Below are 13,272 nucleotides of genomic sequence, written 5' to 3'. Positions count from 1 at the left end.
GCCCACTTACAGGCATTTATCTCATTGGATTAGATAGGATTACCTCGGCGTATCCACGGCCATTGTAGATAGTTGCTATGATGAAGTCCAGAACCATTACCGGTTCTGGCAATATGTTCACATGTAGGTATCTGAGGTCTCACAGTAGCACAGTGCCAGGGGCCCTGCCCTACATGTATATAAGCCCATGAGGATCTAAGGGAGAACCTTAGATTCATTATACTATTGTATGCGGCCAGCAGGCCAGCTCCCCCCTTTCACCTTTTGTGCAAGGCCATGCATTGGGGCTTTGCCTTGATTGCTGGTTGTATGCCACTGTGCACCATCCTCAGCCTAGCCCTTGTGGCAGGCTTTTATGTTGTGGATTTATTTGTGCAGGTCACACAAGCAGACTTGTCCTTAATTGAGTTAAGTGCTTTGTGCTTTGTGACACGGCCGCACCAGCGCTCGCTCCCGCCCCTTTATCCGTTCCTGTACCACGCCGATCAACGCGGCAACCTGTCGAAAGCCGAGCACTGCGAGAGTCACGAGAGGCCACCCAGCATGAGAAAGAGGCCCGCGTGCATGGTGAATCATGGGCCAACGATGAGATCGCGTCGACCGCGGCCTACATTGCGGCATTCACCGCCGACGGTCATTCTGCATCTGTTGCTTCATCAGACCCATTCATATATGAAGGCGGGACCTGTCCTACCACGTACAAATAGGCCATGGCTACGAGCGAGATATGGGCACCTGTGATGGACAAAGAAATGGATGGTCTAATCAAAATTGGTGCTTGGAAGCTCGTACCTCACCAGGATCACATGAACGTTGTGGGGTGCAAGTGGGCATATGCTCAGAAGTACAATGATGTCGGGAAGTGGAAACTGAAGGCACGTCTTGTAGCCAAGGGGTTCCATCAAATCCCGGGCGTCGACGTCTTTGAGACCACCGCATCGGTTGTCCATTTTGAGTCTGTGCGCTGGAGCATGCCCTGTATGGGGTAATGCAGTCTGGCCATGAATGGTGGAATGATCTCGACAGCACTTACCAGGACTTGGGGTTCATGCGGTCCTGCACCGATGAGTGCATTCGTGCGCGCATTGACGATCATGGTCTTTCCATCACCGCTACCTATACGGACGATATCACTTCTGCTGCCGATTCTGCGGATGGGCTAGCCGTTACTCACGGGGACTTAGTGGCACGCTACAAGCTTAGTGGGGGAGGCGAGCTCACCTACATGCTTGGGGTTGCTATCGAGCGTGACCGAGCCAAAGGCACGCTGTGTTTGACCCAACATGCATACACCTTGCGTGTCCTAGAATGCTTTGGTATGCAAGATGCGAATCCTGTCTCGACGCCCCTGGAACCCAGCATGAAGCTTTCGAAACTGACTAACCTTGTTGCACCTGATGATGCAACGGAGATGGCAACCATCCCATACCGCGAGGCACTGGGATCGATCATGTATCTCTCTGTCGCAACTCACCCTGACCTCTCGTATTCCGTGCAGGTTCTTAGCCGATACATGGCAAATCCGGGGATTGAACATTGGCGAGCCCTCAAGAGAGTGCTGTGTTATATCAAGGGGACAGTGGACTATGGGATCACTTACTACAGCGCGGATCACCCAAGGTCGAGCCTCCAACCTGTCCTATACTCGGACTCATCCTATTCTGATTGCGCGGACACTGGCCATTCGACGCAGGGGCACATTATGATCATGGCAGGTGGGCCTGTGTCTTGGAGCTCACGCTGCCAGGAGGTTGTGGCCCTATCGACCACCGAGGCAGAGTATATTGCGGCTGTTCATACCGGACAGATGGCATTGTGGATAGAGAAGTTCATGGTTGACGTGTTCCTTCCGATCAGCACTCCAGTGGTCATAAGGATGGACAGCACAGGTGGGGAGAGTCTAGCAAAGAGGGCGGTAAATTTTACGCGCATCAGGCACCTCAACGTCCGATATCATTGGTTGCGCGAAGCGATACGACAAAAACAGATTGATATCGCACACATACCCGGGACCGAAAACCCCGCTGATATTTTCACCAAGCCACTCGCACAGCCCACCCTTCGCAAACATTTGGACATGCTGGGTGTCGCGGTCTAGGGGGAGTGTTGGAACGAGACCGCTCAGGAGCGATGGGGAGAATGGGGAGGAATGGATTGACGGGTTTGACAGCGCGGTCACGTGGTTGGCGCGCACCTACATAACGACGCGTTTCTCGTAGTAGACACCTCAGTCGAGTACGCCATTGTACGGCACGGCTGAGGTGAGTCTCGGACACGTTTTCCCTTTCGTTTATCGGACATTGGACTGATTTTATCGGTTAGACGTAGCGTTGCGTTCATAACAGGTACAGTAGTAGAGTTGAGTACGCCATTGTACGGCACGGCTGAGACGTAGTGTTGCGTTCATAACACTCCTCATGGCGTACGTAACTTCCGCTAATGATTTCCGTCCAACTTTGATGACCATTGGGCTGCATCAGTCCCCTTACTACAGCGGTACATTTTTGGCATACATTGATTTCGGCGAGAGCTATCCTCAGGTGGCTCCAGAAATGTATGCATTTCGGTTCTTGCAAGGACGTGCATGACACTTACCCATCCTTCAGTCGATTCATAACTCCTATCCTGCACCCCAACATCAATCCAGGCGTGAGTGTCATAACGATAGATCATGTAGCTGAAATCACAGCCAACTGGCTGTTATATCAATTCCTGTGAGTAGAGCATGGCTACAATCCATCGCATTGATGCATCAACTAGTGCTATGATGAAGCACTTTCAAAAATTACGCACTACTACAATGCATTATGCTGATGCATCGCAAATCGCTCTAATAAAGCATTTCATTACTTCGCAGTTTATCTGATGCATCATGTAGCCTGTAAAGCGTCATATGATGCATCACTATATGCTATGATGAATTGTAATGATGCATCACGGGGCACTGTAAAGCATATTACCGTATGGCCTCGGTATTTTGATACATCGTGTTGTATTGATGCTACGTCCGGCTAGAATCACGTTCCGGTGCACGGAAAGTCCGACCGTTGGCACATCACGTCTGAAAGGGGGATGTTGCGCTCGTGCTTCTGTCGATCATCTTCACAAAAATGATGGCGCATCATCCACCCTTTCGGATTAATGCTGGGGGCTGCACAGTCTATATTAATAACCCTTCAGTCTAGTTAAGTGAGTATTCGGATCACTTACGGTAAGTGAAATAGTATACCACTCTTATGAAGGAATAAATCATAGCGATAGCGAAGGTGCGTGGAGCTCGACTTAGTGATGTTGTGGTTCACAAGCGCCCAAGCGCGGTTCCCTTCCATTGCTAAGTCAGACTTCACATTTTTAAAGGATGCCGTTTATTGTATCATCATGCAACTTTGTCAAATTGTAAAGATATATCTCATTTACTATATTACCGACTATACTAATTTTCTGAACAAGCTGGACATCAAGAAACGATACCATGAGAAGGCTAATCGACGACAATAACGACCAAGAACTACCAAGAACGCATGGGCCAAGTGCCCTGATACATAGTACGATGGCAGGTGCGAGTGGCAGTGCAGCGATGAAGAACGAGAAGACGGTTCGTCGACGGAGCAGCAAAGCATGCGACCACTGCTGTAAAACAGACCCATGAAGAATGTTCGCTTCAAATCGAGAAGATTGGCAGAAATGCTTACAAGAGCACCTATGCGTGCATACAATCCCAGCCCGAATCAGTCCGCATGCTACGTCCTCGCCTTCTTATTCCTTCCACCTCTGCGCTGAGCAATTTGACCTGTAGGTTGACGTTTTTGCCCAACTTCGGACGGTCCATTCTCCTTCGCGCATTGTTGTTTTTCTTTCTCTACTCGCTTGGCTCCGCTCGCAGGCAACACCCGCTGCTTCCAAAGTGGCGTTGCGTCCAGTCGCACTGGCTTCTTCGTCTGACGTTTTGGGTGGCTGGAAGCATCGGAGTCGGCATTGGGCTGCTTGGCAGTCATAGGGGGAGGCACTGAAGAAGTGGCAGCGTCAGCTTGCTGCTCATGTGACACCTGTGCAGCAGGCGAAGTCGCGCCCAGGCCGGTGGCAGTATCTCCCTGAGAGTTCGGAGCCTCCATTACCGGTAACACAGCAGCTGAAGTGCTCAGTACCGATAAGGATGGGAGTGATGATGGCAGATTCGGGGGAAACAAAAAGGTACTGGGGGCCGCAGACATGCTCGATGCGGTTGGTGCCTGTATGACCAATGGATTGTCAATGTGTGAGGTTGCGGTGATCAGCGGCGGAAATAAGGGTGCATTCAGAACCTCGGTGTATGAGAAGTTCGTGAAATCAAAGTTTATATCATACGCGTTATCGAGGCCAATATTCGTCATCTCCGTAAGCATGCCATTGTGATCGGACAAGGTCCATGGTGTCTCGGACTGCTGATTCCAGCAGCGCGCATCGTACCCTTGGATCTGCTCAGCAGTAGGATGAGCATGCCGCGGGCCCTGCTGCATTGCTATGGAAGCGGAATAGATTGGTGTAGGAACAATGCAGGTGGTGGCCGGTGCAACTGTGGACACCGCGATGGGCAGGTGAGAGGGCATGATATCATCGAGACCCAGTGCGTTGGATGCAGGCGGAAGGGTGTTGATCTGAGCAATAGAAGGACCGGCGGAACCGGGGCACTCCACTGAGGATGTCGTACGGTATGAAGTCACAGGGCTCACGTCAATGGCAGTCTCATTGCCTGACTGCCCCAAGGCTGTAGGCTCCTCGATGCCATCATTAGTCACCGACACGTGGATGCCATCTTCATCTGACAGTAGGGCAGTGTCCGAGTCGGCATCCACGTTGTCCAGGTCAAGTTCCATGCCATCCAGTACTTGCTGTAAGTCATCCGGGTCGAGTTGAGAGACGCGCTCATTGTTCAGCTCACTATGGGCATCCTCGTCCTCATCCCGATCCTCAGCCAATGCTTGCAACGTGAACCTTGCTCGAACGTCAGCAGCTACAGATAATTAGCTTTTCACATCAATATCTTCGATTGCATGCGGACATGTACTTACGATAGACGACATTGAGGAATTCGATATACGGTTTGATAACCTGTGACTTGAAGTCTGGTTGGACATCTCCAAAATGGTGGCCGACAGACGTTTTCCCATGATGGTAACTGGACATGATGCATCAGCGCGCATTTCATCAATCAAGATAATCAACGTACGAAAAGGTCCTGATATCACCATCTTCCTCAGGGCAAGGTCCGCCACCAAAGAGACTGAAGGACCATCCTGTCTTCTGCGCGAGCTCTCCGAGAAACTTCCTCACTATGGATGGAAGAAATTCGAGCATCCTGGATACGAGGATTAGAAGTGAGATGGAGAATAGCGCATAACATACTGTTGCTGTGCTGCAGGCATGGGCGTAACCTCTGATCCTTCACCGTCCTCATTGCGAACGTCCATCTGCGCTTCAAATTCAGCCTGAACCTCTTCTTTGATGGTCTCATCTTCCTCGGCAAACGCTTTCTCTGTCAGAGACTTGATAACGGTGAGTGTTTGCTTCAGCCCGAGCGACTGCTCTGCGATGGCCTTTTTGACATCGGCTCGGACCTTGGTATTGTAGTACTTCTGAGAATAGATTTCCACAAGCTTGAGTCGGCGTCGACCAATGGGCTTCGTTGCGCCACTGAGGTCCATGTCAAAGCGGGCAGGGAGTTTCCTCCCATCGTGATGCCGAGTCTTGGCAGATCTGTTCCGAAACCATGAGCGTAGTTGCTGTATGCAACACGTGCATGTCAGTCAAAGTAAACTTCTATATATATCACGGTGCGTACAATTTTGCGATGCTGTATTGCCATGGTGTACTGTGCCTCCTGTTCATTAGTCAATTCTGCGATCTCACCAAACAACTTCTCGTGCTCAGAGAAAAGTTAGAACCACTCGTGATCCAGCTCGACCCAGAACTTCCGCAGAGTCCTCGCCTTCTGACTCTTGAGATAGCTGCTATACTTGTTCTCAAGGAAGTTGCATTCCTCGTCTGTCATCCAGCGTCGAGCAGGCATGTTGTTGAATCTAAAGAAAGACATGTGAGCATGAGCAACGCGTAGGAGAGGGGAATGATACATTACGGATGCACCACGATGCATCGCCATGCTGTAGTGGTGCTTTTAACTTCATATGCTCAAGCGAATCAAAAGGAGTTGCGAACAATGGCGATGACGTCCGAACAGTGGCCACCGATGTACAGAGCATGCCATGAGGTGTGAGCCAATTAATAAATCACACTCACGAGTGGCCTGATACGCTTTTAAACCAGGCCATCTGGATAAGGACCGCAGAAGCGCACCACAGATTCCATCCTCTCTCGCTTTCTACCAACAATGTCGAAGTCCACCGGTAGCCGCAGTGGCAAGGATCGTGCTGAGCCAGAGACTTCGAGGCATGACAGCAATGAAGAGAATATGTTTTCACTGGAGATGATGGTGGCGGCACTGCGTCTTGTTGCTGAACAGCGTGCTAGTGAGTTCGTTTTCTTTGCGATGACCTTGAGCAACACTCACATTTGCAATGCAGCTGAACGCAACGTGCGTCGCCAGCAAGGTAAGTCAATAAATATGTCGCCTTTGCGGAGGCCACTTTTTCGGACCTAAGTCTAGCATCCTGCTTGTTTTTCAGAGCAGGAGGATGTCGGCTGCAACTCCATATCTTCAGTAGTTCGTGACCGATCCCCCAGCATCACCACGGTCTCTTCTATCGCATCGACCTCCACCGCACACAATGCCTCTGTCCTGGTCACCACGGAGTCGAGCAGCAGCAGCCCAAGTAGCCCACGCACCCACGAGGCTGAATATGCTGGCTTCCAGCACGTTAATGCTGAGGAGAGGCCTGAGCGCAATCGTGATGAGGCTGGGCCCATAGTGGCCTTCGAGCAGCCGCCTTCAACGCGTTGGTACTGTATCATCCGTGGCTGAGCAGTCAGAGTGTTTGCTGGGTGGTAAGTGAACCTCGCTGTACAATCTGGTAGTCCTTGACTCACAGTGTAACATATATCAGGCCAAATACGTCTCCTCTCGTCACCAATGTGCCGGGATCCCTGTTCCAGAGGTACCCCACATTCAATGCTGCCCTCAATGCTTTCATGGAGGCCTCTACAAATGGGCACGTTGCCGTCATCTTTGTCTGAGTCTCTTGAGGATGAAATGCTGTGACCGCGAATTGTCGGGGATGTAATAAATAGATTCGCTCACCTGTCATCTTGTTGTGCCCCTGGCCGCTCTCCACTCTGTTGCTCGCATACGCTATCAATAATCGTGTCCTCTTCCGTGCTATGTACCCCGTTCACTGTGCTGTATGTACATACATTAGCTTCTTGTCAGCAGCGATGCTCGTTCGCATTCAACTAGTTCCTACCTGTCAGACATCGAAGTAGCACCATCAGCACTACCCTGTGGATTTGTACCTTGCCAAAGCTCATCATGGGGTGTCGTGCGAAGTACCAGACTTTGGGCGAAAGGGTCGCAGCAAAGCGAGAGCAACAAAAGAGGTATGCGCAGTCAGCCAGGTAGGCACAGCAGTATGTATGGTGATGAACTCACGAGAATGGATGCCAATTGACAGAGGTCATGCAAAATGTGCAATGCAGAACAAGAACGCATATAACGCACGCACCGGATCATACCCCAGCCCGTTCCACCATACCATCCTCGGAATACCATCTGAGGTGATAACCCTAGCACGCCGTCCATTCCATGTGGGCAGTACTCCTGAAGATTCATATGACCTGGGCATATGGGCGCATCCATTCACTCTGGAGATCCCGGATGAGTTACAGAACATTCCGAATGATGACGACCTGTTCGAGGGACCTCAGCAAGATAAAGAGGAATTAGCATTAGGCCTTCATGCAGCACAATTCCAACGCTTCAAAGATGTGGGGTGGTTGAGGTTAGACCGATGATCAGAAGACAGTGACAAGGAAGCATTGTTGGGAGAGATAAACGACGAGATTGAGCAAAGGCTGGAGGCGTGGCAGCGTGCAGCAGGCAATAATGATCCACATAGTAGCGCACTGGCAGATGTCGCCCGTACCGTCGGCATAGAGTGGAGTGCGAAGATCATATGCTGCTTGAAGGTGGAGCAGCAGATTGGGGAAGGAGGTTCAGTTGAGATGGACAGAGCGAGAAGAGCGGGCGAACTGCCGTGGCAATGTATGAATGCACGTCGATAGATGGAGACAATAATTGCTGAACTGAAAGTTGTTGGAGTGAGCGAGCGACATAGCAAGGACAGTAGATGATGTGACGAATATCAGGCTGAGCGTACGATTAAGTTGCGCAACGCTTACTGGCGCTATACTGAGTGTAACCAGAATTTGTTGTCCTTCGATGTAATTTCTGGTTACTTCGTCTCTCAATGTAAGCCATATAATTCTTCTGGTTCTATAGACTGTTTCACACATTTTTATTACCTATAAAATGATTTTCTACGGTACGCTGACTTCAAAACAGACTGGCCGTCGATTTCAGCATGGTCAATATTACGATGCTGATTGGCTGGATGCAGGACGTGTCGAGCACATGCTCCATGACGCATCAGAAATCTGATTGCAAATAGACAACAAATGACGCACTTGTGCCGTGTCAAAAATTTGATTGGCCAGACGTGAGACACGTCGAGCACGTGCTTTTTTCTGTCACGCCCATGACGTGTCGAAAAATCTCATTGGCCGGATGGGCGACATGTCGAGAATACAATGACATGCTCATGCATGTCGAAAATCTGATTGGTTGGACATGCGACGCGTCGAGCACGCGCTTGTTTCTGTCGTGCCCATGACGCGTCAAAAAATCTTATTGGCTGTATGCGCGACGCGTCAAGCACGTGCTCTCTTTTCTTGTGCGTTCATGCTGATGTATTCATGCTGACGCATTCGTGAAGTCCTTGACATGTCAAAAAATCCTTGCACCCCAGTTCTCCCCTCCAGCATCTGAAAGAAGATATACCATGTATGATGCCCCTGGCATGTGTGTTCCTCTGGAATAATGAGGGACTCATCAGGTGTGTCTGTTTTTTTTCCTGCATCATTATCAATTTAAATACCCTTTTAATACTCATAGAGTCGTACTATGCCCTTGAGGGCATGCAAAAGTTTCAGTTTGCACATAAAAGGTCCGTGCCATTTTCTTTACAGTCGGTTCATTCAGCTTTTGATGATCACAAACTGAACAGCTTTGCACTGCGTTAGAGACTTCATCGTGCAGATGTCTGCATCAAAGTGACAGCGCCGTCAACGCGACCGTGACTTTCGATTCCATGACAAATCAGACAATGAAGATCGAGTCTCACAATCTCGACTACCTCCTCATGCTCTCAGCAGACACACCGACCTATACACCCGCGATCATGGGCTTTCAGCCCGCACTTCATTTATTGCGACAACCGCTTCCACCGCAAGTACATCTCTTACGAACGACAACGATACAGCTACATCCTATCTACCTGAAGCGGAAAGCATGTCCATTCAAGATTCTACGTGGGACGATTCTGGCCTAGCCAATATCAATGTGGATTACATTCATGAGCTTCCTGACATGGACGAACGCTTGAAACGGTGACGACGCACTGCAGGTGTGAGTGTTAAACTTCATTTTTATCTGGATATGTTAACAATAGTCTCATAGGATCATCCTCTCCACGAATGGATACCGCATCACAACGAATGGCTGGCAGAACTATTGCGCCATGAAGGCCGCTGTGGATTTACAGAGGAGAAATGTCCACGTTGTCAAGGAGCCACAGCTGAGATCCGTTGCGTCGACTGTGACGATCTCACGCTCTATTGTCAAGAATGCACCGTCGTGATGCACAAGCAGAACCCATATCACCGTTTGAAGGTAAGACCATCACAACTATTCCATCATGCAATCACTGATGTCCTGACTCGCAGGTCTGGGTACAAACGCATTTCCGGCGCAAGACTCTCAAAGACGCTGGCCTTCGCATTCAGGTCGGACACCCATCCAGCATGCGTTGCCGCAATCCTGAGCGCGCCTGGGGTGATGACTTCGTAGTCATGGACATATCTGGCATCCATAGCGTCGGGCTAGATTTCTGCAATTGCGAAATGGCTCAACCCCACGACATTCAACTTCTCCGTGCTCAGCTGTTCCCTGCGACAAGTGACAACCCAAAGACGGCTGCAACGTTTCGGCTGCTTGAACACTTCCACCTCCTATCAACACAAGCAAACATTTCAGGTTTTCGGTTCTACTCCATGCTTGAGCGACGCACGGATAATACGGGCCTGGACACACCCAAGGTGAGACCTTTCTGCTTTTGTATAACATGCTGAACTCATGCTGCAGGACAGGATCGGTACCCTGAGCTGATGCGCATGATGCGTCAGTGGCGACACCTCAAGATGCTCAAGCGCTTTGGCCGTGGTCATGACCCAAGCGGAGTGTCAGGGACTACGCCTGGCAGTTGTGCTGTGGAATGTCCGGCGTGCCCTCACCCCGGAAAGAACCTCCCTGACAATTGGAAGGAAGCTCCGCCCGAGCGCAGGTACATACTTCCATTAGCTTCTCAATCATGCCTTAATGATGGTCTATGAGAAAGGTGGCTCTATCGGCTATTCCTCGGCATGGACGCGAACTTCCGGCTCAAGCGGAAGAATGTCTCGTCTGATGCCGCCGACCCAGGACTCAATACAGGGATCGCCTTCTTCATTGAGGAAAAGCGATACAAGGCGCATATCAAGATGTACGGCAAGGTTATCAAGGAGGAAACCAGTACATGCAACAACCATGACGCAGTCAAGCTCGCAAATTTGAAGGGTTCTCAAGGTACAGCGGCAAGCGGAGTGGGGACAGTGGAATGTTCTCGCCATGACATGAAGCGGCCGTGTTCTGTCGGAGACCTGCAGAAGGGAGAGCGGTACGTTTCCTGTGTGATTATAGAGCCCGTTATGTGTTTGACCAGTATTTCTCAGATACGTCAATATGGATTATCTTTTTTGGAGCAGCATGCAGCAGAACACCCCCATCTCTATTGTGGTATCATACGACATCGCATGTCAGTGGTCGGTCCACTTTTGGGAACGCATGGCATTGTACGAACACCATTTCGACAGGCGCACTATCACCTTTCTCATTCCGAAATTTCATCTACCCGCACATCAAGAATCTTGTCACCTTCGATACTCATTCAATATCACACCGCAAGTCGGACGCACAGACGGCGAAGCTGTGGAACGCGGCTGGGCAGCTGTCAATCCCTTTGCTTCCAGCACTAAGGAGATGGGTCCCGGTTCGCGTCGAGACTTGCTAGATGACATCTTCGGTGCCTATAATTGGAACAAGATTACTCGCATAGGTGCGTCGTGGTAAGATACATGTAATAGACATCATCTAATGCATCTGAACAGCGGAATCCATGCTCACCAAGATAACAAATGCCATTGAAGAGCACAGCACCCATGTCGCTGCCTTCCATGAACTTTCGGCGGCTCTTCCTACAGAGCACGTAACAGAGTGGACGGAGGCCGTCACCGCATGGGAGAGAGATCCATCCAAGCCAAATCCTTTCCAGATTACACAAAGCAGTGAGTACAGGAAATCCTAAAATGGACATTCTCAATACTGATGGCTCATTTATCGCCAAAGCTATCACGCAAGCAAGTGTACGCCTTCAATTAGTGGAGGAGGATGCAGCACAGCTTCGGGATGGTGAGGCCAGTGCAGTTCATGATACGATATCACCGAGCATGGTGATAATGAGCAGCTTGGAGTTGGAGAAGCTTCAGTGAGCCTTGCTCATGTTCATTGGTGTGTTTGCTAACATCATATTCACAGGTGTCGATTGCATGAAGATACAGACGAATTGGGCTCACACTCCACTGACCTCCAGCATGCAAAGGTGCTCGAGCGTCGAAACACGCTTCAACGTCGCTACGATGCATGGTCGGAGGTTCAGCAGCTGTACATCCCTGCGGTCGCAATCTTGCGTTCACAAAACTCGGACAGTACTTCAAACGTCGTGCCTCATGCAAGATTATACCTGCCATCAGAGATCCTCGATAGAGTACGATGTGACCCTTTTCTTGTGGATTGTGAATACCGTCTGCGGCAGGCACAGGCACACGATGCGCTAGAGAACTTACGGCGACACCTTCGTCTACGAAGTCACCTCTACCATATCAAGGATAGGTTCGTGCGTGGTCAACGTCCTAACACGCGTGCACGTGGAATCATCGATACTGTACAAAGAAAAGTCGATACAGATGCCAAGCGTTATCGAAAGGCCCGCCGTGCGGTGGAAGTTCTCAGCATAGTCGTCGGGGATCAGACATGGCGGCGCGAGCTGCGCCAGCTTGACGACGGAGATATCAGAGGTATGTCTGAAGGCCTGTTCACAGAGACCGAGGGCCGCCGCACTCTGTCCTGAATTTGGCGGAATCCTGGTGTCGGCCCTGTCGATAGCAGCAGCGAAGATCAAGGAGTTCAAGAAGGTAAGTAGAACTTTTGAATCACTGTGCCGTGCTGTGCTGATCGCTGCTATAGCACTACGCGTCGAATGGTGCAAAGCACGGGCACGGGCCCATCGATGGTCTGAAGAGTGTCAATTACTCAAAGAAGAGATGCGGCGTGTTGTGCAGTATCACAACTACCAAGCTGAATGGTGGCTGGGCCTCATAGGGAGAAAGCCTGCCAGCTCAGATGAAAACCGCGAGGGCATGGCCGCGTATGCATTTCGACAAGCTGAGCTACGCACGTTGATGGGAAAGTTCTGCGAGAAATCATGGAGGCGAGTATCTGAATGGCTGAAGTCGGGTGAAGTACACACTGCCGATGATGCAGAAGAACGTTGACTATAATATGTCGCGACATGATAGTCTGGCAGTTGTATATTATTACATCTATATGTACATTATGTGTCGATGGACATGTCATGGCGCAGGACTCCGACAATATTTGGTCAGATGTGAGCACCATCACCCGTGCATGGTGCATTGAGCCTCTCGCTGCACAGCACAGAGGGGGCGGGAAGAACCGCACAGCTGCGCAGCACAAAGGAGGAAGGAAGGACGATGCATCGAGATGCTAAGGCTCGATGTTGTATCGTCCTCGCTGTGAGGAGCAGAGGCGGTGAATGGCGCAGAGAGAGGACGATGCATCGAGATGCTGAGGTTCGATGTATCGTCCTCGCTGTGAGGAGCAGAGGCGACGAGTGGCGCAGAGAGAGGACGATGCATCGAGATGCTGAGGCTCGATGTATCGTCCTCGCTGTG

The 13,272-nt window shown here is 50.5% G+C and overlaps 3 protein-coding genes across 3 annotated transcripts; 2 read left to right on the top strand and 1 right to left on the bottom strand.

Annotated features, from left to right (window-relative positions):
• Positions 1 to 3,740: 3,740 nt before the first annotated feature.
• Positions 3,741 to 5,681, bottom strand: LAESUDRAFT_715460 (uncharacterized protein; the record flags this gene model as incomplete). The annotated part of the gene is made up of 4 exons (XM_040907153.1): positions 3,741 to 4,990; positions 5,049 to 5,155; positions 5,207 to 5,335; positions 5,383 to 5,681. The coding sequence occupies 4 exons, from the start codon at positions 5,679 to 5,681 to the stop codon at positions 3,741 to 3,743; spliced, it is 1,785 nt and encodes a 594-aa protein (XP_040762404.1).
• A 683-nt stretch (positions 5,682 to 6,364) lies between these two features.
• LAESUDRAFT_715459 (uncharacterized protein) lies at positions 6,365 to 7,167 on the top strand (the record flags this gene model as incomplete). Its single annotated transcript, XM_040907152.1, has 5 exons — positions 6,365 to 6,503; positions 6,558 to 6,584; positions 6,660 to 6,929; positions 6,960 to 6,978; positions 7,038 to 7,167. The coding sequence occupies 5 exons, from the start codon at positions 6,365 to 6,367 to the stop codon at positions 7,165 to 7,167; spliced, it is 585 nt and encodes a 194-aa protein (XP_040762403.1).
• Positions 7,168 to 9,664: 2,497 nt separating this feature from the next.
• On the top strand, positions 9,665 to 12,852 carry LAESUDRAFT_657482 (uncharacterized protein; the record flags this gene model as incomplete). Its single annotated transcript, XM_040904690.1, has 9 exons — positions 9,665 to 9,877; positions 9,931 to 10,302; positions 10,354 to 10,547; positions 10,602 to 10,919; positions 10,975 to 11,357; positions 11,410 to 11,586; positions 11,648 to 11,786; positions 11,837 to 12,421; positions 12,498 to 12,852. Coding segments are annotated over 9 exons (2,736 nt in total), but the record flags the coding sequence as incomplete, so codon positions are not given.
• Between the last annotated feature and the right edge of the window lie 420 nt (positions 12,853 to 13,272).

The sequence above is a fragment of the Laetiporus sulphureus genome, assembly GCF_001632365.1.
Source record: "Laetiporus sulphureus 93-53 unplaced genomic scaffold LAESUscaffold_31, whole genome shotgun sequence".
Classification (NCBI taxonomy): Eukaryota; Fungi; Basidiomycota; class Agaricomycetes; order Polyporales; family Laetiporaceae; genus Laetiporus; species Laetiporus sulphureus.
The sequence above is the reverse complement of the archived record's forward strand: the minus strand, read 5'-3'. Positions and strand labels throughout refer to the sequence as shown.